The sequence below is a fragment of the Haemaphysalis longicornis genome, unplaced genomic scaffold (assembly GCF_048455015.1).
Source record: "Haemaphysalis longicornis isolate Haplotype H1 unplaced genomic scaffold, Haemaphysalis longicornis Haplotype H1 scaffold_334, whole genome shotgun sequence".
NCBI lineage: Eukaryota > Metazoa > Arthropoda > Arachnida > Ixodida > Ixodidae > Haemaphysalis > Haemaphysalis longicornis.
Genome location: NW_027526348.1, coordinates 48,889 through 76,735, shown reverse-complemented (window position 1 = coordinate 76,735; position 27,847 = coordinate 48,889). Strand labels below are relative to the sequence as shown.

General features: G+C 47.0%; 1 protein-coding gene across 2 annotated transcripts in view; it reads left to right on the top strand.

Annotated features, from left to right (window-relative positions):
* LOC144177902 (protein lin-9 homolog) overlaps positions 1 to 27,596 on the top strand; it is a 61,528-nt gene extending 33,932 nt beyond the window's left edge. For both annotated transcript variants that reach the window (XM_077705489.1, XM_077705490.1), the window contains exons 12-15: positions 2,836 to 2,916; positions 14,259 to 14,384; positions 15,655 to 15,888; positions 27,483 to 27,596. In XM_077705489.1, the coding sequence (XP_077561615.1) occupies positions 2,836 to 2,916; positions 14,259 to 14,384; positions 15,655 to 15,888; positions 27,483 to 27,581 (540 nt within the window). In that variant the 3' untranslated portion in view covers positions 27,582 to 27,596. The remainder of the gene's footprint in view (positions 1 to 2,835; positions 2,917 to 14,258; positions 14,385 to 15,654; positions 15,889 to 27,482) is intronic.
* Positions 27,597 to 27,847: the final 251 nt, after the last annotated feature.

Genomic DNA, 27,847 nt, shown 5'->3' with positions numbered 1-27,847 from the left:
GAATTACTGCAAGAGTCTAAGCACGAGCTTCGTCTGTTTGAAAGGAGCGTAAGCAGGCTGGATGAGTTTTTTTGTGACCTCTTGGGCTTCAATGCCTCATACAAAGAGCTGTGGAAAGCAGTCAGGCTGTTGCTTGTTTTGAGCCATGGGCAAGCCACTGTCGAACGGGGGTTCAGCATCAACCGCCAGATCTCCGTAGAGAATCTGAAAGGTTTGTCATACGTTTCACAGCGTATCATATGTGACGCAGTGGAGAGGGCAGGTGGGATTCTGAACGTTCCTATCTCAAAAGAACTCAGAGTAGCTGTGTCCGCAGCGAGGCAGCATTACAGTGCACACTTGGCATCGCAAAAGAAACAGTGCCAGGAAAACTCCCAGCAGACAAAAAGGCAGAGAATTATGGAAGAAGTTGAAGGCTGGCAGATGAAGAAAAAGAAGCTTGAGGCAGTTGTTGCCGATTTAACGGCATCTGCAGATGAATATGCAGAAAAGGCTGAAGCAACCGCTGACATCAAGAACGTGGTGAAATCAAACAGCCTGAGAAAGACCGCAAAAGCCAAGGCTGAAGAACTCAGCAGCATTAAGAAGCAAATAGAAAACAAACTTAAAGACCTGCCCAGAGCTTAAGAACTTAATCTAGTCGATTGAAACTGCAATCTAGTCAAATCGAGTTTAACGTGCAATAAGTTCAAGTGAAGTCACTTTTCTTGGTTCTGTTCAATAAAATGTAACGTGATTGATCTACCGTATTCCATTTTTTGAAAGGTCCTTGAAAAGTCCTTGAATTTTTTCCTTGAAAACCTGTACGAACCCTGTGCTATGTTACCAGCATTTAGCTGAACTTTTTCTGATGTCAGGCACCTTGATCTGGGTTCCACGATTACATCATGAGAGCGTCGTACTAAACTACATGTGCGCAGCCCCTTCTTGGTGAACATCTGACACCACCTGGCTTCACAGATCAAGAAAATGGGAACGCACAGCCATTTTTAATCGGGCTCTATAATGAAAGCCTGAAAGTTTGGACAAAAGGAAGCACATATTTGTCGATTCTGTTGTGTTGCTTTGTTGTATTTATATGGCTATGTGCCATAGCAGCTATACATAGTATCCTGCTTTTGGCTGAAGTTCCATGGTGCACCAAGGAGAGCTGGTCTTGGGAAACGTGAAAGTGCATTTGGAGGTGTTTTACCTACCAATTTGAGTGTTTCTAAATGACGCTCTAGTTTTACAGTTTCTGGGTGAGGTGGTTTCAGTGCGCAAGCACTTTGGTGGCCGCTACTGTTGTTTCGAGGCGGCGTTGGCGACGGTCTTCACGTTGTAACCGAGTGAGTGAAGACAGAAAGAAAGTAAAGTAAAATCTCGATGATACGAATCTTGCTGGACCACGAAAAATATTCGTATCATCTGAAATTCGTATGAACCAACACAGACCAAAAAATTGAGCACCAAAAAAAGTTTATTTCTTTTCCTACTTTCGCGTAAAGAAATCCGTGATGTGTTTTTTTTTTTTTTTTTTTAAACCTCCATGTTGCCGAGTGGTTCTTTCTGGACTTTGGTCTCCTCACTCGTGGTACCCAAGCTCACTACCGGAGTGTTTTTGCTCGCGATTCGTGCGCGTCGGCGTTGCGCACACAATATTTTCAAGCCCGCGTCGGCGATTCCGTGCCCGCAGCCGCCTGTGCCTCAGGTCGCGCGTGGCAGTGGAAGAAGCCTGATGACTTGTGCCGATGGGGAGGCGTGCACCTCATGGTGGCAGTTTCGAATCGCTCGAGACAGCCGGCTGGCTCCGCCGGAGATGTTTAGGCTTAGCACCTCGGCAGATATTTCATGGGCGCTTTCACTAGCGGCGCGGATGATGCTTTGTAGTACCGCTTTTTCCCACATTATTAGCTCATTTACCGCAAAAGAAACTTCATGTGTGCTTTGAGCGGCATTTTAAAGAGCAGTTAGAAGCGGTCGCTTAAAAGCGCCCCGCACCACTTCGCCATCAAAGCTGCCACCATGTTGCCACAACCGGCCGCACCCCGCGCAGCATACGGGTGGTTTCGTGGCGGTGTCAGTGCACCTGTGGAGTGCGTGGTGCGTTTTCGCGAGCAGAAAACAACAGTCTGGCCGTTTCTGGAGAAAGAGGGACAAAGAGGGGAAAGAGAGCCCGTACGTCGCCGTCGCTTGCTCGCTCGGCAGTCGGGCGCCTCGCCAACTCGTTTGTATCATCCGCCAGGCCGCGCAGGTCCGTTTGTAAGAGCCGAAATTTTTCCCATTGCAAACAATGCAATTTCACCGGGACTTATCAGAAATTCATATCATCCCGAATTTCGTATCACCCACAATCGTATCATCGAGATTCCACTGTAAACGGTGGAGGAAAGCGAACGCATGAGGGGGAGGGCAGTATGCTGAGCCCGCTCGAGGCACTCATTGGAGTGCCTGGCGATAATGTGAGGAGGAGGGCGGCACGCGCTGCTATGGCGCCATCTCCTCACTGCCGCGCCCTCACACTCTCTCCTGACGCTACTCCTCCATGTGACATTTGTGTGGGAGGTTCGAACTTGATTTGCAACATCTTACCGGCGGCACAGACGCGCTGCGAGATAATAGCACAGTAGAGTGCGCTGCCGTGCGTTCGCTGATCACATGATCACTTCTTGAGACACAGCAGGTGTGCGCCATGACCGAAAAGACTGCAGTTCGCACTGCGCACAAATTTCGCATTAGGAAGTATAGTAACCGTCAGTGAATTCTTTGACTGCTGTTCGTGTTTATTGTCACTTGCTACCTTCTGTTTCCAAATGCTGCTGTACTCACTTTAGCTATGCTCTGCTTCTCTTCCAGGTCCAGCTATCGAAGATTCTTTCCGTGAAAAGGCAAAAAATTGACAAACTGAGGGACATGAACTCGCAAGCCGAGAGGATGGTGAGAGCCTATTGCCCAACTTCACGCTATTAACTAAAAGGCAAATGGGAGAGACTGCACTCATTTAAAGAAGCCACTTAAAAGGGACTGGTGTTGGCGTGGGAACAGGACAACTTTGTACATATGCTGAAAACTAGGTTTCTGAAATTTTCATTTTAACCGAAGAACAGTGGCAGGGGTGGAAGTGCTGCGCCATACTGCTCCAAAAGGCAGTATTGTGCTGAAACTGCTCCCAAGCGATGCTGCAAAATGCGAGGCAACTGTGAGATGATGTGCAATGCCAGTCGCATTACACAGGGAGCAGCAGTAGGGACTTTAAGTTGAAGGAACTTCCAAGTTAAGGGGGGAGGTGGGGATCGGAGCAAACTTTTTATTTTTTGACATAGAGTAATGAAATTTGGTAGGCACATTGGAAAACACTCCAAATGGTGAATTTTGAAATTTAAGAATGATACCTTCAGTAGTTTTTGTGTTACAGAGGTGTACATGTTGTCCGCTCGTGGAAAGCCTAGCAAGGTATTGACATATGGTAGGAAGTTCAGAATACTTTTAAATTGTAGTCAAAAGAACACTACAGGGTATGACATTCTTCGAATTTTTTTTACACCCTTCATTTTTTTTACAGAAAACATTATTTTCACCTGTAACCAGTAGTATACAGCTGACTTGGCCGTAAATGTCACTTAAAAAAATATCTAGGCCCTAAAATGAAAATCCGAGAATGTCATACCCTGCAGAACTCTTCAAGGATTGAAATAAAACAAACAGTGTCGAAATCCGCCCAGTGGTTGCCATGCTATCCTTTCCACGAGCAACGAAGAACTCGTAAAACGCACTTTTGAGAAAACGGCTCTTGAAGTTTACGAAGACTTCACGATTTTTCGAACTGCACCAGCAGCATAGTCCTTGCTGTCTTTGCTTGGGGACAACCTCAAAGACCTTTGCCCTTCGATTTGGTGCATCTGGGAGGCCTCCCTGGCCAATTGAAGGTTTTCATGTGCAGGCCTTCAGATGGCAGAAGCACCAGTTTTACACCTAGTGTACCACAAAGTTTGCTATGGGCTACTAGGGTACCTAAACTTTACTTGATGTATGCCTAATGCATAACTGTCTCCAAAATGAAGAGTAAGGCATGTTTTCGTTTTATATTAGTAATATTCCAGCAGACTTTCAGCAGATTTCTGGGTTTCATAACATTGCCAAAGCTACAGCTTAGTACATGAGGCTGTTCGGTGTCAAAAAGTTATATCTGGGCATCACAAGCATAAGATGAGCTATTTGAAAGCAGAGTATAGATTTTTTACACAATTACAACATTGATTATTATTAGCATACCATGCTCTTCACCTTCAGGAGAATCAATCATTGCAAGATAGACAACAGAATTGCAAACATTGCGAAAATAGAAAACCCAATAAAAATATCGAATTGTGAATGCTGCACCCTTACGGCGTCTTTTCTAATTTATTTAACACTGAAAATATTATTTTGTAATCCCAGACTTCGTTGTACGAACTAGTTTAGAGCCACGGCAAAAGTTTCTCAAATAAGCTAGGTGACGGTTCATTGCACCCCCCCCCCCCCCCCCCCCCCCGCCCTACAATCCCCTACGCGCGCGTTCCCCACGATCGTAATTTAGGTAACCTTGATATGGTTCATAACTTCGCTTTTACCATTAAATTTCACTTCCCGTACATCAATTATTGTTACTCGCGTGCAATAGCAACCGATCCCGCAACCGGCCGCTGCCCGAACACGTCGCGCCAATGCAGCGCGCGCCGCAACTTCTGGCGAGTCGGTCATTCCATTCCCGAAGCTCGCGAGCACGCTGTGCAACACAGCAATAACTCAGCGTTTTATAACATCGCAATGCTCACAATGCGTCCAAAAGTTCGCTTCACGAACCGCAATCGTAGGCGCACGCACCGCGCTTCCCACTCAAGGACAGACCACGGCGACGTCGCGGGCACGTTTTCGATGCGTCTTTCGAGCCGCGCACCTCCCTATCTAGCGCACGATCTCAACATTATCGCCGCGATAACAGTAATGTCACTGTTCAGTACCGCAACAGATAAAACGAGTAAACTGCTACCGAGTCGACCGGGAAACCTTGAAAACATCGGGAGCGCAGTGCGCGTAAAATGCGCTGCAGCCCGGCGGCCATGTTTTTGCTGGCATGGCGGCGCCCAATCAGGAGAGCCGTATCTAAAAACGCGGCCGGACAGCCAATCGCGTGTTACCATCTATCGGTTGCTTCGTTTCACTATCTTTCTCTTTCTGCCGTTTGTGCGTTTGTGAGCGAGCGATGACAAAAGGAGCGACCGGAAAACGAAAGTTAAAGAGTCGGCCGATCTAACGCGACCAAGATGGCGGCGCCCGGTAGCGTCGTTCCGGAGATATAGCGCTGCGAAAATTGCCGTGTTTTCGTCATTTTGAGGAAATATTTTGCCACCTCAGCCGATATAAATATTTTTCTTTGGCACTTCGCGATCGTTTGCGGCGGGGAAACTTTGTGAACGCATAGAATATAAAACGTGCAATCCGAAAATGTGAGTTCCGAAAAAACGATTTTTTGGTCACTTTCCGAAATCTGATCCCCGCGTCCCCCCTTAAAGGGGGCCTGAGATGGATTTCAAAGTGTTTTTGTTTGTATCAGAAATCTACTCTATAGTTCTTGTAGAAACAAGTCCAAAAATAGTAAGCATATTCGCTCACGCTAACAAAAGTTATTACCCCGACGAGGCAGAACTATTTGTTGGCTCGGCGGCTTGCGATGACGACATAGTCCGACCTCGTCCGAGGCGAAGCACTCATTTCATGGTTGGCCGCCGGAATGTCCGCGATTTTTGACGGCGGCGGTTTGGTTTAGAGCGTCGTCGTTACCATGGTTACTTCAGCGAGTGGGTCGCACATGAGACGACGACGTCCTTTTTTTTTTTTTTTTTAAGCTACGTTTTCAGTCTTTCCGGACTTTGAGCAGGAGATACTGGTGATTGCGGAAGTCGACCTTGCAAGCGCGAGGGTTTCCGTGAACGGTAACTTATTTTTACCGTCGCTACATAGCGATACAGAGGCTAGGATTTCTACCGACTGTAGTAGCGAGCCCCCTGCGCCGGCGAAATGTACGCTCGCGTTTTGATTAGATTACCGGAAAGTTCCGAGTGAACGCCCTGCCCCGAAACATCGCCCACCCCCTTTTACGGGTGAAATATTCAATTTACTGAAAGACGCGCGCCCACCCCGTAAAATCCATGGCTTTAGCGCCGATGAGTGAACAAAACCGAATCATCTCTTCATGTGTAGATGCGGTCACTTATTCGTCCTTTCCGCGCTTGACCCTAAATTTCGCCCATCTCGTATTTTTCACTTGATATCACTGTACTTAAATTTGGGTGGGCGTTCTTCCGGAACTTTACGGCACAGCAAATGCGCTGCGCTCTGCGCTTCATGCAAGCAATCTTACTTAATGTTGTTTACTACATTCTTGCTAAATGATGATCAGGAGCACGATAAATGACAATTTTTTTTAGAATGAGCGAGCAAAATTTCCGCCCCTACTCCAGCTTCCCACGCTTCCAATGGTTCAGATGCCTTTATGAACTAGCATAGCTCTTTTATGCTTTCAAAATCGTCTTGGGCAAGGTATTATATATAGGTAACTGCGGAATCATTACAATATATCTTACTCATTTTATATCGAAATATTTAGCGGTGGCGTGAATTCTGGTTAATGCAATACCTGGTCCTAATTCTTCCCACTAGATGGCGGCGTCAACGTCATGTTTTCGATTTTTTAAGCTCTACAGTAGAAGTATACGGCTCTTTTAAAAAAAATATTGTATTGTGAGAGTTCAATCTAAGACGTCTAAGATTCAAGCCATTTCAAGCGTAAGCGAACAGCTCTGGGCAACAAACGTTTGTGTCATTTGCTTTGCGACAAATTCGCCAGATGTCGCTACTCGGCAGAGCCGGTAAGCCGGAATGCAGAAACCGCACAGTGCAATCCTTTCGTTTTCAGCGGCAAACGGCAACTCTTGCTTCATTTAACACGGTAAACGGTAAAGCGCGCTAAGGACACTAGGCAACAGGTTCATTCAGAAGGCCGGTGCAGCAAACCACACTTTCCTGCGATCATGACTTGATGGGAAGCAATGAAATGAAACTCTTTGGCAGTTGTCGTTACGGGATGAGCATGCTCTTGCCCTTGTCGCGACCGCCGCAGAGAATCAGCTGCGACAGCGTTTGGGCTTGAACTGATTTATTGAGCCCGCGTGAGCGCATTTCAGCGTGCGCCTCGTGATCACCAACAGTGCCCGGCGTCGTCCAAGCGCTGCGTGCGGAGCTCCTCCTCTGTCGTCGGCGCGGCGCTCCCTTGGCGCGCCGTTCGTTACCACCTCATAACTGAAACAACGTCGAGGCTACGCTCGAAACACAGATGGTGCAAAGAATCCTTTCGGGTACAGCGTCCAAGAAAGTAAATGCAAAGAAAACTGATGATATGCTCTAACACCAGACACGGAGCGCTGAGCGATCACGCTGGCTGCAAGCGTCGTTGCTCCTGCGCTCACTGTATCCTTCCGCCGAGAACGGATGAGCGTCAAGCCCGGTTTGGCCCGGTGTGTAAGTGCTTTACACTCCGGTATAAAACAAATATGTGTGACTGTGTAAAAGCACCCACACACAAAAGATGTTTTTTGTAGCTTTCTGATGTTTTTACGCTCGTAAAAAATTGATTAAATCAAGAGCGCACAAACACGTCACGATTAGTTCAAGAAATAGCCGTTGCGCTCCGATACCATCGACCCCCCAAAAAACCCCATCTCAGGGGCCCTTTAAGGAACTGCAACGCAAGCTCTGTCCTAAAAGCCAGCTGAGTGTAGCTTAAAATACTAGACAGCTCAAGTATGTATACCTCAGAGTGACTGTTATACCTTTTCACCCTTCATTATTTCTATCAGATCGTCTGATGTTTTTTTACAAAAGAGTTTTTAATTAAGGGGGGACGTGGGTCTTAGAATGGCCAAAAATCGCGAAAAAACGTGTTTTGAGAAAAATATATTTTTGAAGCCTTTGACTCTTCAAGAACCTACTCCAAAAGTTTCACCGCTGAATTCGATCGAAAAGTGTCCAAAAATCAACTTTGAAAACATGACGGTGACCCCAAATTGTCGAAAATCAGGATAGAAATGCTTGAACTTCGCGCGCGCGCCATGCGCGAAGGAGACGACCGGCAGCAGCCATCTTGGGCACGTTTTGAAGGTCGTTTCTTTGTGTGTATTTTGCGATATCTCAAAATGGCGTAGCATGGCGAGGGCCCTCGCTCTCGCCGTTTTTCGAAAGGTCGCTTACGAGCCTCTGATTGGCCAGACCGCGCGCGCGCGTCTCTGATTGGGCGGCGCGGCGAACCCGGCGCTTTTTCCGTTTGTATTTTTGTTGTTCGTTCCTCGCGTTCGCCTCGGCCGTAGATCCAGATCTTTCTCATCGTGTCTTTTTCTCTCTGCTGCCGCGATTTGGTGCACCGTATTCTTTTTTCGTGCGACAATGCCGGGTGATGCTCGCATCAAAAAAACTACGCGTCAAGCGTACGGGAAGCGGTGGAAACGCGCGTGGAACGCGGGAAAGAAGACAGCATTGGGGCTCTTCGATTTACAGTCTCGGGCTTACCGCGGACTCCCCGAGAAGCAGCCCGGCATTCGATTTTCCCATGTATCCCTATGGCTTCGGGGAATCCTCGGACTACCCGCGGGCTATCCGCGGTGAGTCCGAGACGGTAAATCGAAGAGCCCCATTGACGACATCGCCTGTTGCGTCTGAGACGGAAGATTTTTCAGAATCTCCGGCCGTGGCAAGTTGCAGTGCTTCAGGTGTCAGCGAACCGTCATCCGGCTCCTCGAGTGCCAATCAGGACCGCATCGACACCGTGTACTACACCGCTGGTGAATCTGCCGAGCGTGCTAAACATGCGGCGGACGTAAAGAAGCGTTTGGCATCGCAGTCGGTGACAGAGCGAAAGTTCAAACTTTTGGACAGTGAACCAGCGAGCGAAAGCTCGGTAAGTGGAACAGAATTTGTCATCGTGGACTTGGACGTGATAAACTCACTCTTCGGGCTCGTGTCCTGCCCCGGGTGCGGCGGCGGAACCTTGACTGTTTCCAAGGACCAAGAGAAGGAGTACGGACTTTGTGCGAAGCTTGTGCTCGCGTGTTCAGCATGTGGGCTGTGCGAAGAACGGTTTTCGTCTCCGAGGGTGGCTGGTGCGGCCAAGATAACACCCTTTGAGGTGAATGTTCGCGCCATGAAAGGGATGCAAAGCATCGGAAAGGGAGCGACAGCTCTCACTGACTTTTTTGCCGCAATGAACATTTCCCATCGCGGCCTGCACCACAAGACATTCCAGGGCCACATGGGCAAAATGGTGCAAGCCTGCAATGCGGTGGCTAGTGAGTGCGAGGCAGCGAGTGTTTCCCTCATCAGAGAACTTTACGCCGAGTTTGGGAATGCACCCGGAAACATTGACGTCACGTTTGACGGCACCTGGCTGACACGCGGACGCAGCTCACACATCTCTGTTGGATGTATCATTGAGATGTATACTGGTCTTGTCATAGACCACGTCGTTCTGTCCAATTTCTGCCTGGGCTGTTCGACTGGCCCGAAACCAGACGACGAAGTGTACGCGGACTGGCTCACCACACACACTCCGGTGTGCCAAAAAAACATTGACTGTAAAGCTGAGCAGATGGAGGTGGAGGCGGCTTTGATCATGTTTCGACGTTCGCTGGACAAGTACAAGCTGCGCTACACCATTATGCTGTCCGATGGAGACAGCAGGACTTTTCATGCCCTGGTACAGGACGCTGTATACGGCTTCATAAAAGTCCTGAAGAAAGACTGTATCAACCACGTACACAAGCGGATGGGAGCTGCCCTGCGCGCTCTTCTGGACAAATGTAGAGCCCAGGGTGAACCACTTGGAGGCAAAGGAAGGCTCACCCAAGACCGCATCAAGAAGATAACCAACTACTACGGCTACGCCCTGAGGAGCCACAAGCATGATGTGCCAGGCATGCAGCGAGCAGTGGGGGCCATACTGCAGCACATGTCGTCGACAGATGAGGCACCCAAGCACAGCCTGTGTCCCGAGGGACCGGAGTCTTGGTGTAAGTACAACCGTGCCCTGGCCAAGAATGAAGCCCCTCCCCCTCACCAGAACAGCCTGCCTGACTTTGTGTGCAAGGCGCTGGAGCTTGTCTTCACACGTCTCAGTGATGAAGCCCTGCTCGAGCGATGTAGTGATGGCATCACGCAAAACTCCAACGAAAGCCTGCATGCCATGATCTGGGAGCAGGCCCCAAAGAGTCAGCACGCCTCGCTGCGCAGCATCGAGAGGGCAGTTGCAGAAGCCATCAGCCGCTTCAACCAGGGCCTCACCAGCAGCAACGTGGAAGTGGCAGAGAACCTCGGCTACAGTGCAGGAAGTTGTTTGGTGCGGCGCAGCCTTGAGAAAGACCAGGCCAGGCTTCAGAGGTCGCAGAAGGACCACTCCCACAGTACTGCCGTCAAAGCAAAGCTGGGGAGGCGACACGGGCCTGCTCGGGACTCCGCCTACAGCCCTGGTCTGCTCTAGGTCCACCGGACAGTGTCTTCTAGGCGGCTACTATGCTTTAGCCCTGTTTGTAGCAGAACATTCTACAGCTACATGACAGTGCCATTTGTGTTGTAGCTGAGCTGTAGCAAAGGTGGCTGTGATCAGAAACTTCTAGTGCATTTTTATTTTGTTTTTCCTTGCAAGATTGTACTCTGCCTTACGAGATTTTTGTATTTTTCTCTTCAGCTATGATGATAAGACTGGTATCATTGCATTCGTATTGAATTGCTCTAGCAGGTGATGCTATTGGTACAACCCTAGTGTTGATCACAAAATTGCAATATCCAGCCACGGCCCTGCAGTTTTTAGTTTTGAGGGATCCCTCTCCCCCTTACGGGGTCTTTTTTTATCTTGCAGTTGAGCTATGATGATAAGACTGGTATCATTGCATTTGTATTGAATTGCTCTAGCAGGTGATGCTATTGGTACAACCCTAGTGTTGATCAAAAAATTGCAATATCCAGCCACAGCCCTGCAGTTTTTAGTTTTGAGGGATGCCTCTCCCTCTTACGGGGTCTTTTTTTATCTTGCAGTTGAGCTATGATGATAAGACTGGTATCATTCAATTCGTATTGAATTGCTCTAGCAGGTGATGCTATTTGTACAACCCTAGCATTGATTAGAAAATTGCAATTTACCTACGTCTTTGCTTTAGTATTGAAAAGAATGACGGAATAATGTCACTTTTTCATTGGCTGCTGTGCTTTAGCATTACAGGTAGCGGAAAAGGCTGCAGTATGTGATGTGTGTGCTTGTATGTAGTTTTCAGATGCACTGGAATAAACTGGGAAAGTGTACATCTGGTTTCTGAAGTTTATTATTAGAAAATTTACTTTTTCTCAACTATTTTCAGAGATTATGCTTGGTTTACGCTGAATTTTTTACGCTTATTTTTGTGGTACAGACACATACTTGGTGTGCTTTTCTTCACAAAAGACTGAGCTACACAGTGATGCTATTTTTATTACTGTAGCTGCGCTGTAACAAAAGTTACCATGATCGGAAACTTCAAATGCGTTTTTCTCAGTTTCGTTTTTTGTGAGACCGTGCTCCGCCTTACGGGGGGTTTTGTTATGTTGCTCTTGAGCTAGGATGACAAGACTGGTATCATTGTATTCGTATTGAATTGATCTAGCAGGCTATGCTATTTTTATCACTCTGTCGCTGTTCACCTATAAGCAAAACTGAGTAATGATGAAATAATTTTATAGAAATTGTTAGTACAAAATGTTCACTTCTTTCATACTTTGCAAAAGCTTTTGAAATGAATAAAAATAGCATAGCCTGGCAGAGTAGACCTTTGGCATTATGGCCATATAATTCATCTCTGAGTTTGATAAAGCAAAATTGCCCTAAACCCCCGTAAGAAATGCCTCAATGAATGAATTTCAACGCTTTGTATTTCTTCAACCTATTCTGCTATGTTAAAACCAATTACAGTGTAGACCATTTATAACGTAACCGTTTATAGTGCGGGACCGGATATAACGCGGGTTTTTGCGACCACCGGTTTGCCTCCCATAGAACTCAATGCATAAGCATACCGCTTAAGATGCGGTTGGCCGAAGCTTAATACCGTAATACCGTTCATAGTGCGGTTTTTCGGCGGGTCTGCTGATCGACCGGCGCAGCTGAGGCATCGTTTTAGGGTAGCAAAAGAAAAAAGAAAGGATGAAATCGGCCATCTGACGCAGCGTGCACCCCTTGCCCTCCTCTAATGTAGACACCCAAAGAAAAAAAAATAGGCACCCTTTAGTTCGCGCGTACCTGACTGATAACCACAACTGACGTTGCTTGATGCACCTCGGAAGATAGCGACAGACAAGATCCGCGCGCGGCAAGTTTATTTTATTAATCGTGAACCGCATGGCCCGTTTTCGCGCACGAATCGTGCACATTAGCGTTGCGCTTTTTTTTTTTTTTTTTTCGTGCTCGTACCGACGATTCCGCGCTCGCGGTGGCTTCTTCGCGTGGCAGTGGGAGGAGCCTGACGACTTGCACCAATGGGGAGACGCGTACCTACTGGCAGGAGATTCGAAGCGCTCCGAGCCGGCTAGCCGCGCCAGAGGTGTTTAGGCTTACCACCGCGGTATTTTTTGATGAGCGCTTTCACAAGCAGCGTGGATGGCAGTTTATATTCCACTTTTCGCCCACATTATTAGCTCTTTTCTTGCATAAGCATCTTCGCTTGCGCCCCGTGCGGCATTTCAGCGAGCGGTTAGAAGCGGTCGCTGGAACTTACTGGAACTGCCTGCACCGCTTCACGGCCAGTGCCGACGCCATGTTGCCGCCTCTTACCGCGCCACCCACACCACGCCAGTTGTATCCGCGCTGGCGTGCACTGCACGTTTTCGCGATACCAAATCTACCACTCGGTTCACGCTTTAGAATGTTGTTGCAGATAAGCCACCGCTCTTTCCCTTTCCGAACATTCGAGCCGCGCAAAGCCGAAGATTTCCGCCACCAGTAAGTACGTTGCGCTGATAAGCAGCCGCCTTCGGCATCGTGAACACAAGGTGGGGTAAAAAAAAAAAAAAAATCCCGCTGGCGTTCTTATCACGTCTTGCGGCATCTGTTCATAGATGCTAAAAACGCAGCCATGGTCTTTCAAAACAAACACAACGGAAGTTAAAGCCGCGCTCGCCGTTTTGAGACTGCGCTTTTGCCCTGCAGCAGCGGCTGATGTTAAAAATAATATGAAATATAGACCGTGCCTTCGTTTTTAAGCGCTGTGCGTTTGAGTGATGATAAATATAGGTTGACTTGAAAGATAGGTGGCGATGTGGTTGAATTCGCGCGTGTTTTGGTTGTAGTGCGGTACCGCTTATAGTACGGATTTTTGCGGCTCCCGCGACATACGTTATAAGCGGTCTACACTGTACATATTTGAAATCAGCATAAAAAACTGCTCAAGACTGCCAATTTTCATCAAGCTGGCACTAAAAATAAAAAAAATTGTCCAAAGACCCACCTCCCCCCTTAATTACCGTAAAAACCTGCGTATAGTACGAGGTCTTTTTTTCCAAATTTTACTATGTAAAATTTGTGCCTCGTATTATATGTGCATCCCAAAGTTTTCGGCAGTTTTCATAGATCCGCCGAAAACTTTGGGATCCACATATAATACGAGGCACAAATTTTACATAGTAAAATTTGGAAAAAAAACCTCGTACTATACGTGGGTTTTTACGGTAGAACCTTCCAGATATTGACTTTAAAATACACATCTCACCGCCCATATTCTTACCTGTCCTCATGATCTGGCGCAGAACAATGGCAGCATTTGAGGCTTCTACACCTGAGATGCCTAGACTCGTAATGTTTTAAATGCCCCGTACACCGACATCGATAGCGAAATTTTAAACCGGTGCATTTTATCAAGGATTCTGTTTCAACGTCCAATATTATCTCACCATTGTCATGGTGCTGTTTGCCTTGGTCGGCTGTATGCCAAAACCCTAAATCATCATCATCATCGGAGTGCCGGTTACTGTGTTCTCTAGGAATACGATAAAGCCATTTACACACGCACGGCCAACTTAGGAGAAAAAACTGGGCTTTCCACTACCCGATGCGCCTCTGGGGTAGAAAATGTGCGGGCTTGTCTGATTTGTCAGAGCCAAGCATCTAAAAATTGTATGTCCAAGATGGTCCCCTTGGATGCTCTCTCATTTTGTCACCTGCTGCTTTGCAGACTTCGTACCGGATGGTGGTGCGGCCCGAGTTCAAGAAGCGGTATGCGGCCCTCATCATGGAGTTTGAGGTGCTCAACGAGGACCTGCAGGACACCCTCGAGGGCATCATGACCTACTGCGAACGGGTGTGTTCGGGACTGCTGTGCCTCTGCTCTATTCTCGAGCGAGTTTCACAACATTGTTTGGTGCATGTTTTAAGGTGATTGCAGTATTGTGCTACCTCCCCTGGATATTGAGTACATGACCTCTCCCCTTCCTGCTCTACACTGGATACATACAAAGTATACAAGGATTAATTAGTGTCTTCCAAAACTTTCTCTGGGCAAAGCGCTTCTCAGTTCAGGCTTTAACTTTACACAAAGGTCATGTTTTGTGGTCTGTTTTGTATAACACTAAGAATGATAACGGAACTTCCCTGCTTACTTCGAAAATAAATAACTATTTTCACCTATGGGAGAGCCAGCAACCATCTTGGGCGTTACGACCAGCCTTGAACAGTGATGCCACCTTGGGTGACCAGGTTCAGCTAGTTGGTTCAGGTTGGAGGTATAACACAACAGCACAAGATACACAAGGAAAAAAGAAAGGGGACGGTTGGCACAGCGCTGAACTTGGGACTAAACTTTTGTTTGGAAGGAACGCAAATGTAAACAAAAACATCAAACTCTGACACAATAACTAGGGTAATCACGCTGAAAATAACTCCCCTTGAAGAAGCTGTAAAGACAAAAATTTTGCACAATTTGACAGAAATACCGTATTTATTCGATTATAAGGTGAGGGTACAGTTTGGAGAGTAAAAAAAATCGCCATATATATACACTGAGCTTCGAATATAAGGCAGGGTACAACTTTGCGACTACAGATTTTGTAAAAAACCTTGCCTTATGTTCGAATAAGTATGGTAGCCTTTGGCAGCTCACGCAGCTCGATTCCAGCCATGAAAGGTGTTTTCTTTAACCAAAAAAATGCAAGAAATATTGAAGAGCTTTTAAAATTTCCTGCTACAGTGGCGTAATATGGACAGGATTGGTGTAATATCGGGCAGCACTAAAACCGCAGTTACCAGTGTATTGATTGCATGTTAGCATTCAGGTGATACAATTAAACAGGCCGAGATGCCCCACTCATTGTACAAGGACCCAGTCATGTTTTTTGACGACTGCTTAGGTCGGTGGCCGCCAGTCATACAAACAAATTCTGTGATGTCATAGAGAAATTGCTGGAAAGTGGCTGGGGAGTTGCCACTGCTTCGTCTGTCTTTCGTAACATCTCCGTTACTTGCTCGGGGTTTGCGATAAAACCGGCGTCATTGTTGTCAGGACCGAGCCGTCTTTCAAATGAACCATTCCTCGTGGCCCCTTTTGAAACGGCCTTCTCCCTGCGGCGTTGCAGCTGGCCCCCGAGCAGGGCCTGCAGTTCGACATGCAGCCGCAGGCGGTGCGCAGCAAGTGCCTCGCGGAGGCCCGGGAGCTGATGCGCAGCTGCGCGCCCCCGGGGGGCAGCATGGCCGCCGCCCTGGCCGCCTCTGGCTCCTCTCCCCAGGAGTCGTCCTCAGAGGCGGCAGAGACGGCCGCCCGGGCCGTGGACCTGGTGGCCAAGCTCACCTCGCTCATGCTGCAGATCAAGGTGGGCACAGCTAAGCCTGTGGAGCAACAACCACTGGGTGTCGTTGTTGTAAAGGTTGGGTGGGTGTTCAAACACCTGGAACGCCAAACTAGTTTAATGCCACAGTGCTAGCTTTTGTAAAATGGGATCGCACTATTTGAAAACTGGTTGTTTTCGGATTTTGTAAATGGCTGGAAAACATGCTGCGTTATTCAAATCTAGGCTTGCCCTGTTTCCAAGCTGGCCCGTGACATTCCTGCTCAGCATATCGAACCACACCGGCGTTTGGTAGGCATTGCCAGTCTGGCTGAGCAGGAAGAAACCCCCGCCCCCTCCTCAAGTTTTTGATGTACAGCCGAAACTCGAGGAGTGTCTTGTCACAGGTCTCCGTGAGCTTCTGCGAAACGGTTGTGGAACGCAGGAGGCTGAGCCCATTTCATAAAACCCGTCGCCCACTTCTTCGAGATCTGGAATTTACTCAGCTGGATGTTCAGGCGATTTAGTGACGACCCACCACTTCATTTCAGTGTCTTCGTACGACACGCTCGGGCTTCTGCTTTGCTGCATGTGCACCCACTCGAGGACTTCCTCCTTGACGGCAGGGTACCGTCCCTGTTTTGGCCTGTGAAATGAGCGACACATATCAGTGCACACGAAGAGCGTGTTTTTTTCTTGCCGCCACCCCAAACACAGTTTTTCGGAATCTCATTCTGCAGCGACATTGTTGTTGTCCTCGGCATACAAAATCACTTTGCACTTTATTGCCACACTGTATTGGCACTGAGGTTGTGGAGGCACTGTTAGGCAGAGTTACTTGATGTAGGAGTTGCAAAACTCCCCATAGACCCCATGCATCAAAAAGTGTCCCTACGATTGGTCCACTGTTTTGGATTTTTTCCTCGTACAGTGGCGCCATCTATTGGTTACAAAGTAAACTATACAACGCGGTTCTCTGCTCGACGACCTGGGTGAAAAATGGTATTTGGGTGCTCACATAAATTTGTTATGCCGAAGAAGCCCAACGTGTACAACCACTCAAGCGTTTTATGTGCATTTGAACCAAGAGTAGTAAAAAAATGCGACCGTGTGTTCAGCGAGATGCGTTGTCACCTGCGCATTGTCATCTGCTACGCGTCATCTGCAGATCTTCCGACGGCAAAGAGGGTTAAAAGTTCGCTTCGACGGCTTTACGCAAGCTCTAAAGGATTATTTAGAGCCACTTGATCAGCTACTGGATTAGTTTTGGTATTCAGTGTGATGTAGGCCGAGCGAGAACTGCAAATTTAGTACTTCAGGTCGGACCTATGTTGTGCCGAAGTGCCCACGCGGGGCAAGTGTCAATCGGTCGAGGCAGTTGCGCAGACGCAGAAACTATCGCAACAAAAAACCGCACCTAACTAAACAATGAATAACTTTGGAACGTACAAAAATAAAAAGATTATGCACCTTTAAACAGTTTAACGTTAAATTGTAAGTTTGAATAATTACTGTTTTTTTTTTTTTTTTTTTGGATAGTGCGTGCGGTGGCCGCGTTAACGCCACCATACGTACAGTCCAAAGCAGGGGGGGTCCAGGTGCGAGTCGTTTTTTGAGGCGGAGTTTCGCAACTGCCCACATCGAAGAGCTCTGCTGTTAGGTACGTCTTTCGAGGTCCGGAACGGTCACCAACTCCTCAACTGCACCGCCTGCAACACAAAGAAAGAACGTTTTCCAATTTAAGGGGGCACACTGGTCTTTGAAACTTTTTTTTTTTGTTTTCCAACCAATTTTCATGAAACTTCATGGGCTTGTTCAGATTTTTTAGCTGATTTCAAATATCCAATTAGTTTTGATGTAACACATTTAGTTTTCGAGATAATTAGAAATCTTTCTTGATTGTTCTTGAGAACAATGGAAAAAAAACTAATCAATAAAAAATTACAAGCAAGGCATGAATAGATACTAGAAGTTGTGTAGAAGGTTGTATGGGAAGCAGTTTTTTTGTTTTACAATCACATACAAGTTTCCATCAATTCTTACTTTTAGGTTCGAAGTACTGCTGCTAACCAATTGAAAATAATGCTAATTAAACAATTACTGAAACACAAAATGCAAAATCTGCTTCCCATACCACATGGTTTAAGGGGGGACGCGGCTTTCAACTTCGGAAAAATGACCAAAACATCGTTTTTTTGAAACCCGCATATTCGGCTTCTATGTTTCCTATTCTATGCGTCTGCAAAGTTTTTACGCTGAAAAGCGCCGCAAAGTGGCATAAAAAAATACTTTTGTCAGGCGCGGTGACGAACTATCAGCGCAAAAGGGCGAAAAAACGGCAATTTTCGGAGCGCTCTATCTCCGCAACGGTGCCACCGGGCGCGGCCATTTTGATATGGTTAGATCGGCCGAGCGATCGTCTTTCCCGTTCCGCTCGTCTCTTTTATCTTCGTTCATTCACAAACGCACAAACGGCAGAAAAGAAACGACGCACAAACGAAGCTAGATATAGATGCTGAAGCGCTATTGGTCCTCCGGTCGGGGCGCAGAACACAGACCCTCCTGATTGGATGTCGCGGGCGCAACGCAAGATGGCGGCCGCCTGAGCTGCGTAGCGAGCGGATTGAGTTCATTTTCGCCGCTTCGCTCAGCCGAGTTTCTGTTCAATCTGTGGTATTCAACACGGACGTTATCGCGATGGGAATGCCAGAGATAACGAGCCAGATTACGGGAAGTTGTGTGGCTCGAAAGGCGGAGGTCATCGAACGCTTCGTGGTGCGCGTGACTCTACCGTCGCCAGACCCCGGAGGGTGACGCGGTGTGCGCACTTGCGATAGCGGTTCGTGAAGTGAACTTTTAGTCGGATTTGCGATGTTTACACGCTTAGTTAGTGCTGTGTTTTGACTGTGGGCTCGCTAGCCTTGAGAAAGAAACGGTCGACGCGTCAAACGCTGCGGCGCGCACGGCATAGCCGACGCGCATTGGAGCATCACATGACTGGGCAACCGGTTACGATTGAACGCCAGTAGTTGTAATTAATGCCTGCGACGTTAGTTTTAATCTTAAAAGCGACCTGACCAGCCATATCAGGTATAATCAAAGCTCGATATGTCGCGGTAAGCGTGCGCTGCGATGCGCGCGAGCCATATCGCCTTTCTTGCGCAATGTTTCCCGTGCACTTGTAATTTTCATGCAAACAGGTTTGAGTTAGTAATATAGGAATAAAATATGCTCTCTGCGTTAAAAATGTACGTTACTGTGGCAGCATTTAACAGTGATTTTTTAGGGAAATTATTGATACCATTGCTCAGGGCATACTGGCTGTGCTGCGAGGAATATTGGATGCCTTGAATGTCAAAAGTAGTAAAAAAAAATATGCTCTTGCATTGAAGTTGGGAGTTATGCAGAATACTCTACCAAGCTTCAAAGTAGCTCATTTTCAACCTTGTGGTATGCAAACTTTTGGCAATGAACACCTGCACTATGAGTACTAAGTTGCTGTGCCAGGCAAGATAAAACATGAAAAAAAAGCCAAAAATGTTCAAATTTAAGTTAAAAAAATGCTTAACTTGTTGCCATGGTGACAACACTGCAAAAGGAGGTTGTCCAGTGCGATACAGCCAACCAACTAACCTACTTTGCATTGAAAGCCCATTGAAACCCATCTCCCCTCCGTTTGGTTTGCAAAGGGGGGTATGTACTCTTCACGGAGGAGCTGAAAATGATGTTTTCTGGAAAGAGAAAGGCTGAAAAGGCACTCCAATTTCAAGGCAAGGCCTTCCAGAAGCCCCATGTTCAAAAGGACATGAAAGGCTACAACCGTGACGACTTTTGATATGTGAAACCTATGTTGCAACTTCGGAAGCCGTTTTCTCAAAACATTTTTTTTTGCCACCTGTGTCGCTTGTCCCAGGGATTTCTTCGTGACTGCTGGGTCTATTTTGATTCCGTTTCTTGCATTACATTCCTTGATGAACTGTTCAGGTCGTGACACTTTTAGTTTTCCAGATTTGTTTTTTGTGATTTTTTTATTCAAATAATCGTTCACAGTTGACATGCCTGTTGCACATTAACCTCTAAAAAAATGAAAACTAAAAAACATTGTGTTGTAAAAAAAAAATTCTAAAACTGTCACGACCTCGTCCATTCATTTGAGAATGCAAAGCACTTCGAACAAGTTTTCTATCGTGTGTTATAAGCCGCTCAAGCTCGGTACAAGCGGAACAGAAAGAAAATTTCATACATAAAAAAGTTATCAAAATATTAACTTCAAATTTTTATGGTGTTATCACAGAAGCATTTCCAGTTGCTGTGCCAATTTTCATCAAAATCCACAAAGAAATAAAAAAGTTGATTTTGAAAGCCACGTCCCCCCTTAAGTAAAAAAAGTGCTTAACTTGTTGCCATGGTGACAACACTGCAAAAGGAGGTTGTCCAGTGCGATACAGCCTACCAACTAACCATACTTTGCATTGAAAGCCCATTGAAACCCATCTTCCCTCCGTTTGGTTTGCAAAGGGGGGTATGTACTCTTCACGGAGGAGCTGAAAATGATGTTTTCTGGAAAGAGAAAGGCTGTAAAAGGCACTCCAATTTCAAGGCAAGGCCTTCCAGAAGCCCCATGTTCAAAAGGACATGAAAGGCTACAACCGTGACGACTTCTGATATGTGCAACCTATGTTGCAACTTCGGAAGCCGTTTTCTCAAAACGTTTTTTTTTGCCACCTGTGTCGCTTGTACCAGGGATTTCTTCATGACCGCTGGGTCTATTTTGATTCCGTTTCTTGCATTACATTCCTTGATGAACTGTTCAGGTCGTCACACTTTTGGTTTTCCAGATTTGTTTTTTGTGATTTTTTTATTCAAATAATCGTTCACAGTTGACATGCCTGTTGCACATTAACCTCTAAAAAAATGAAAACTAAAAAACATTGTGTTGTAAAAAAAAAATTCTAAAACTGTCACGACCTCGTCCATTCATTTGGGAATGCAAAGCACTTCGAACAAGTTTTCTATCGTGTTTTATAAGCCGCTCAAGCTCGGTACAAGCGGAACAGAAAGAATATTTCATACATAAAAAAGTTTTCAAAATATTACTTTGAAATTTTTATAGTGTTATCACAGAAGCATTTCCAGTTGCTGTGCCAATTTTCATCAAAATCCACAAAGAAATAAAAAAGTTGATTTTGAAAGCCACGTCCCCCCTTAAACATTCAGCTTCCTGCTGAAAGAAAAATTATCATTCTAGCTGCACTACGTGCTGAGGTATGCCTCTCGAGAAGTTCCTATACGTCAAAAATATGCATTTTGAGAAAATGGCAAAAAACGTAGCGGTGCTATGTTTAATGCAAACAGTAGAAGGTGGAGTACTTTTTTTGCACGAAACAACTAGTAGGCCCCCGCAGCATAGTCATCTTGACTGCTGGCACCACCCAGGTGCCTCTTCTTGAGGGTCCGCTGCACATTTTCTGCGGATGTCCGCCTGCAGGAAGAGTCCTTGGTTCGCCGGCGGTCCTTTTCGGCCATGCGTGTGCTGCTTAGTGCGCCAACGGTCATGTTGAGCTCCTGCAGGATCTTTGATGATGCCAACTGGCTTCCGGCATTGAATCGCATCACAGCCTCTGCGACCGCAGCTTCCACACTGTGAAGCGATGCGTGGCGCTCCTTGGGAACCAGCGACCATATCACTGAGTGAAGACTCTCATTGCTGTTTTGCGTCTTGCCGCGCTGGCACCGCTCAAGCAGCTTGTGGTCCGCCAGCCGTTCATACACAGGAAGCAAGGCCTCGCAGACTTAGGGGGGCAGGTTGTAGCGGTGCTTGGGGGCTGGCTCCCCTTTGGCCTTGGCAGCGTTATGGCGGCACCACGAGTGAGGACCAGTGGGGCAGAGGCTGTGGTTCGACACTGCATCATTGGATGTCATGTGATAGTACGTGGCCATCACAGCCTTGTGCATGGCTGGCACGTCCCCTTTGTGGGACTTGATAGCCCAGCCATAGTAGGAGGTCAGTTTGTTGATCAGGTCGCTAGTCAGCCGCCCCCTACCACTGAGGCTCTCTGAGCCAGCTGGCCTCTGCTTTGGGAGGTTGCGCAGTTGAGTGCCCATTCTCTTCTGCACGTGGTTCACGCACTCCTCTTTGAGGATCTTAATGAAGCCATAAACATCTGCATCCCTCAAAGCGAGGTAGGTGCGGCAGTCACCATCCGAAACCGCTGGGGTGTACCTGAGCTTATGACGCTCCCACGACCTCTGAAAGAGAATGAGGGCAGCCTCCACTTCCATTTCCCCAGCTTTTTTGGTGGTGTTTCTCTGGCAGAGGTGCTTCGCCTTCCACTCTTCGTAGGCAGGGTCACTCTCTTTGGGCGCCCGCTCGCAGCCGGCGCAAAAATTGGAGAGCACGACATAATCGAGCACGAGCCCCGTGAATAACTCGATGACCGTGCCGACTCCGATGTGCGACGAGTGTCCCCTCGTCATCCAGGAGCCGTCGTACGACCCGGCGATGTTGCCCGGGTTTGCAAGGTCGAGCTCAGCGTACAGTTGCCGAACTGATCGTGCGCAATCTGCAGTCACCTTCCGCGATGCGCGAACAGCTGCGGGCGTCAGTTTAGTCTTCACGTAGCTCTGCCACGTTTTGTTGTGCAGGCCGCGCGAAGAAATGTTCATCGACGAAAACACGTCGTTGAACGCCATTTGCTGCTTTCCAGTCGACTGCATGGCGCGCGCGCCCAAAACATTGATGGCAAACGGCTTCGCCTTGCTCTCGCCGTCAACGCGCGGCGAGCTCCACGCCGTCGACACGTCGCCGCAGTTCGCGCACTTGAGCACTAGCTTTACGGCGAGGCCGTACTCCCTGTCCTCCTTGCCGATTTCCACGTCACCGGAGCACAACTTGCATTTCACTGCGCGCATCAGTTCGTTCAGCTGGGTCAAACTGACGATCACGAACCTTGTTTCGTCCAGCGGCGTGGCTGCGGCGTTGTCAGGGTCGCCCAACAGGCTGCACTTCCGTTGTGTAGCTCCAGTTGAAGAAAGGTCGTGCAGCTTGTTTTCCGCGTTTTGACGCACCTCTGCCACTTGAGACGGGTGCAACATTGCTGTATCGAGACGGATGCGGCCGCTGCCGGAGGCGTTATGAGCGGTCGGCGGAGGCGCTAGGCCTACGTTGACAAGCGCGTCGTCGCCAACCACGGAAGGTCGGTCGCTATCTCCTTCATCACTCCTCGCTGGTGTGGAGCAGCCTCTGAGATTCTCGAGGTTGGATTTCTTTCTCTTTTTGCCATACGGGTTCTTCGTGCGGGATTTTCTTCCGGCCTTCCACATCGCAAACGTCGTAGTCAGAGCCTGAGCAATATGGCACCTGATTGTGCCGACAACGGCATGGAGCAGACGACAGACGCCGCCTTCGGCCAATCGCATCGCGCTGTCTAGTCACGTGCGCTCGCCGGCGAATAGGAACGCGCATTTTTGCTTTTTTTGGCATGTGTTTCCCACTCTACGACTGAGCGGGCAGGAACCGCAGTGGCGGGAAATTGAAGACCGAAGTTCGCTCTTTCAAACGAGACCGAGATCGCTGCGATACCGCCCGTTGCGCAGCAGTGAGGAATTATAGAAAAATAGTTATTTTGGCGTCGGAATCTCGAAGAATCGGCCTTGTAGGGCTTTTATAAGTTGCTGTTACTGCTCAAGTACCGACTTTTCGGAGGAAAAACTTCGCAAACCGGGAGAAAAAGACCTGAACATTTCAAAAATGATGCTTATGAAAAGTGCATTTTTTGGCACTTTTTCGGTCCCAAAGACCCGTGTGCCCCCTTAAACTAAAATGGCGAGCAGTTCATGCAACTGGCTAGATAAGTCTTTGTAAAGGTACTAGACGACTCCAGAAATGACTTCTAAGTTGGTGGCAAATTTGAATTTTCAGCCAACAGCCGACACGACCCCACGTATAAGTTAACCCCGTAATATTGGATGGTCATTTCCTAAAAAGAACGGTCAACTTGTATGCGGCAATATACAGTTACTGAATTATAATGCATACACATTTTCTGTGTTTTTTGCCCTCTCTTTTCTGCTTGTCACCTGAAGATTAAGGGGGGACGCGGCTTTCAACTTCGGAAAAATGACCAAAACATCGTTTTTTTGAAACCCACATATTCGGCTTCTATGTTTCCTATTCTGTGCGTCTGCAAAGTTTTTACGCTGAAAAGCGTCGCAAAGTGGCATAAAAAAATACTTTTGTCAGGCGCGGTGACAAACTATCAGCGCAAAAGGGCGAAAAAACGGCAATTTTCGGAGCGCTCTATCTCCGCAACGGTGCTACCGGGCGCGGCCATTTTGATATGGTTAGATCGGCCGAGCGATCGTCTTTCCGGTTCTGCTCGTCTCTTTTATCTTCGTTCATTCACAAACGCACAAACGGCAGAAAAGAAACGACGCACAAACGAAGTTAGAAATAGATGCTGAAGCGCTATTGGTCCCCGGTCGGGGCACAGAACGACGACCCTCATGATTGGATGTTGCGGGCGCAACGCAAAATGGCGGCCGCCTGAGCTGCGTAGCGAGTGGATTGAGTTCATTTTCGCCGCTGCGCTCGGACGAGTTTCTGTTCAGTCTGTGGTGTTCAACACGGACGTTATCGCGATGGGAATGCCAGAGATAACCAGCCGGATTACGGGAAGTTGTGTGGCTCGAAAGGCGGAGGTCATCGAACGCTTCGTGGGGCGCGTGACTCTACCGTCGCCAGACCCTGGAGGGTGACGCGGTGTGCGCGCTTGCGATCGCGGTTCGTGAAGGGAACTTTTAGTTGGATTTGCGATGTTTACAGGCTTAGTTATTGCTGTGATTTGATGGTGGGCTCGCTAGCCTTGGGAAAGAAACAGTCGACGCGTCAAACGCTGCGGCGCGCACGGCATAGCCGACGCGCATTGGAGCATCACATGACTGGGCAACCGGTTACGATTGAACGCCAGTAGTTGTAATTAATGCCTGCGACGTTAGATTTAATCTTAAAAGCGACCTGACCAGCCATATCAGGTATAATCAAAGTTCGATATGTCGCGGTAAGCGTGCGCTGCGATGCGCGCGAGCCATATCGCCTTTCTTGCGCAACGTTTCCCGTGCACTTGTAATTTTCATGCAAACTGGTTTGAGTTAGTAGTATAGGAATAAAAATGTGCTCTCTGCGTTAAAAATGTACGTTACTGTGGCAGCATTTAACAGTGATTTTTTTTAGGGAAATTATTGATACCATTGCTCAGGGCATACTGGCTGTGCTGCGAGAAATATTGGATGCCTTGAATGTCAAAAGTAGTAAAAAAATATGCTCTTGCATTGAAGTTGGGAGTTATGCAGAATACTCTACCAAGCTTCAAAGTAGCTCATTTTCATCCTTGTGGTATGCAAACTTTTGGCAATGAACACCTGCACATTAGTACTAAGTTGCTGTGCCAGGCAAGATAAAACATAAAAAAAGCCAAAAATGGTCAAATTTAAGTTAAAAAAATGCTTAACTTGTTGCCATGGTGACAACACTGCAAAAGGAGGTTGTCCAGTGCGATACAGCCAACCAACTAACCATACTTTGCATTGAAAGCCCATTGAAACCCATCTTCCCTCCGTTTGGTTTGCAAAGGGGGGTATGTACTCTTCACAGAGGAGCTGAAAATGATGTTTTCTGGAAAGAGAAAGGCTGTAAAAGGCACTCCAATTTCAAGGCAAGGCCTTCCAGAAGCCCCATGTTCAAAAGGACATGAAAGGCTACAACCGTGACGACTTCTGATATGTGAAACCTATGTTGCAACTTCGGAAGCCGTTTTCTCAAAACATTTTTTGTTTTTTTTTGCCACCTGTGTCGCTTGTACCAGGGATTTCTTCATGACCGCTGGGTCTATTTTGATTCCGTTTCTTGCATTACATTCCTTGATGAACTGTTCAGGTCGTGACACTTTTGGTTTTCCAGATTTGTTTTTTGTGATTTTTTTATTCAAATAATCGTTCACAGTTGACATGCCTGTTGCACATTAACCTCTAAAAAAATGAAAACTAAAAAACATTGTGTTGTAAAAAAAAAATTCTAAAACTGTCACGACCTCGTCCATTCATTTGGGAATGCAAAGCACTTCGAACAAGTTTTCTATCGTGTTTTATAAGCCGCTCAAGCTCGGTACAAGCGGAACAGAAAGAATATTTCATACATAAAAAAGTTTTCAAAATATTACTTTGAAATTTTTATAGTGTTATCACAGAAGCATTTCCAGTTGCTGTGCCAATTTTCATCAAAATCCACAAAGAAATAAAAAAGTTGATTTTGAAAGCCACGTCCCCCCTTAAAGGAAGCCCTCTGAACCTTTATACGTGCAACGGGGAAGCTAGAAGGGCAAGTGCTGTGGTACCTAATGTTGCTTAATCAGTCAAATGTGATAGCCAAAAGGCAACCAGTAGTAGTACATTTTTGACACAGCATACTTCACATATCCACACAGATACCAGCGCAGCTTGAGAGAGGGTGTTAAAAACAGTTTAGGGACTTTTAGTTTCCTGTACACCTGGCAGTTGGAAAAACTGATTGTTTGCAGTTCAAACTGAATTCAGCAAAATAAATTTGACAGACATTTAGTTATAATCGTTTTTATGGTTTATATTAGTTATACTAATTGTTTTATGTTTTGTGATATATTTTATATAGATGAATAATAAAAGTCCTGTCCAGAGAGCTCAACTCCTCTACAACTTCGTTGTGGCATCTGATCTGAGTATCCTTGGCGGTCGGAGCACTTCTGTTTGAGCTGTGTTGTGTTGTAAAATTGTGTCAGTTGGTCTAGTGGTGTTCGATCCATTGTTGTTTTTTCTTCTCTCTCTATCCCTGCTCTTCTTCCCCCAATGTATATACCGCTCTTTACTTTGTTTCTTTAGTTTCTGGAACCATACCAAAGGCATCGTGCTGTTATAGGGGCACTTATCAAATAAATAAAAATAAAAGGAACCATAAGTGTTGAACCTTAGTTATAAGCAGTCTAGAGTGTATGTACACCCTTTGTCAAAATTTTGTAGGCCAATCCTAAACCTTCTAGACCACGAAGAATTCAAAGAATAAGCTTTGCCTTTAAATGTGACAAAAATATTTTTTGACAGTAAGAAAGAAAGGTGTTCTCTCTAGCTTTGCGGCATAAAGAGTTTCAGCCTCGCTCGAAAAGTATTCTTGTACATTGAATTTTTTGCGCCCTGCGCGTTTCCGGCTTGGCCTAGAAAGTTTTTTCAAAGACTGTACTTTGACTTTGGGTAATTTACCCGCCGCAGTGGCTCAGTGGCCTTGTTGTTGTGCTACTGAGCCCAAGGACACTGGTTCAATTCCTGGCTGCAGCGGCCGCTTTTCTGATGGAGGCAAAAAGCAAAAATGCCTGTGTGTTCGAGGTTTCGGCGCACTTTAAAGATCCCCAGGCGGTCAAAATTAATCCGGAGCCCTCCACTATGGCGCGCCTCATCGCCTGTGTAGCGTCAGCGCATTAAACACCACAATCAAAACGTTGGTTAATTTCATTTCCCGTTTATTTTGACCACGCTTTTACATGGCTGAGGTCACAGCAGGAGTGGAAGTGAGCAGTGTGTACAAGAGCCCGTGTTGCGCTTTGCCCACTTCGCAGAACCTGGCACAAGGGGACCTGAATTCGTTTGAGCTGCAGTCGCTGAGCGAGGCCCTGGTGGAAGTACAAGGTGGACTGGACAGCCGCAACGTTGCGTGAGTAGCCACCCCTGCCTGTCGTCCTCTTGGGTGGGTGTGGAAATTCAGACACGCCGGGACTCCTCTTCACAGTGAATATGCCATTGGAGCATATCATGATGATCTTGTAGCCCTTGCGTTGGCTGTAGTGGTGAGCAAATATTGAAATTTTCGAATACAAATCCAATACAAATTATCGTATTTTCTTGCATATAGCCCGCCTTCGCATATACCGTATTTACTCGCATAATCCTCGCACTTTTTTTTCTGAAAAATCAATGCGAAGAT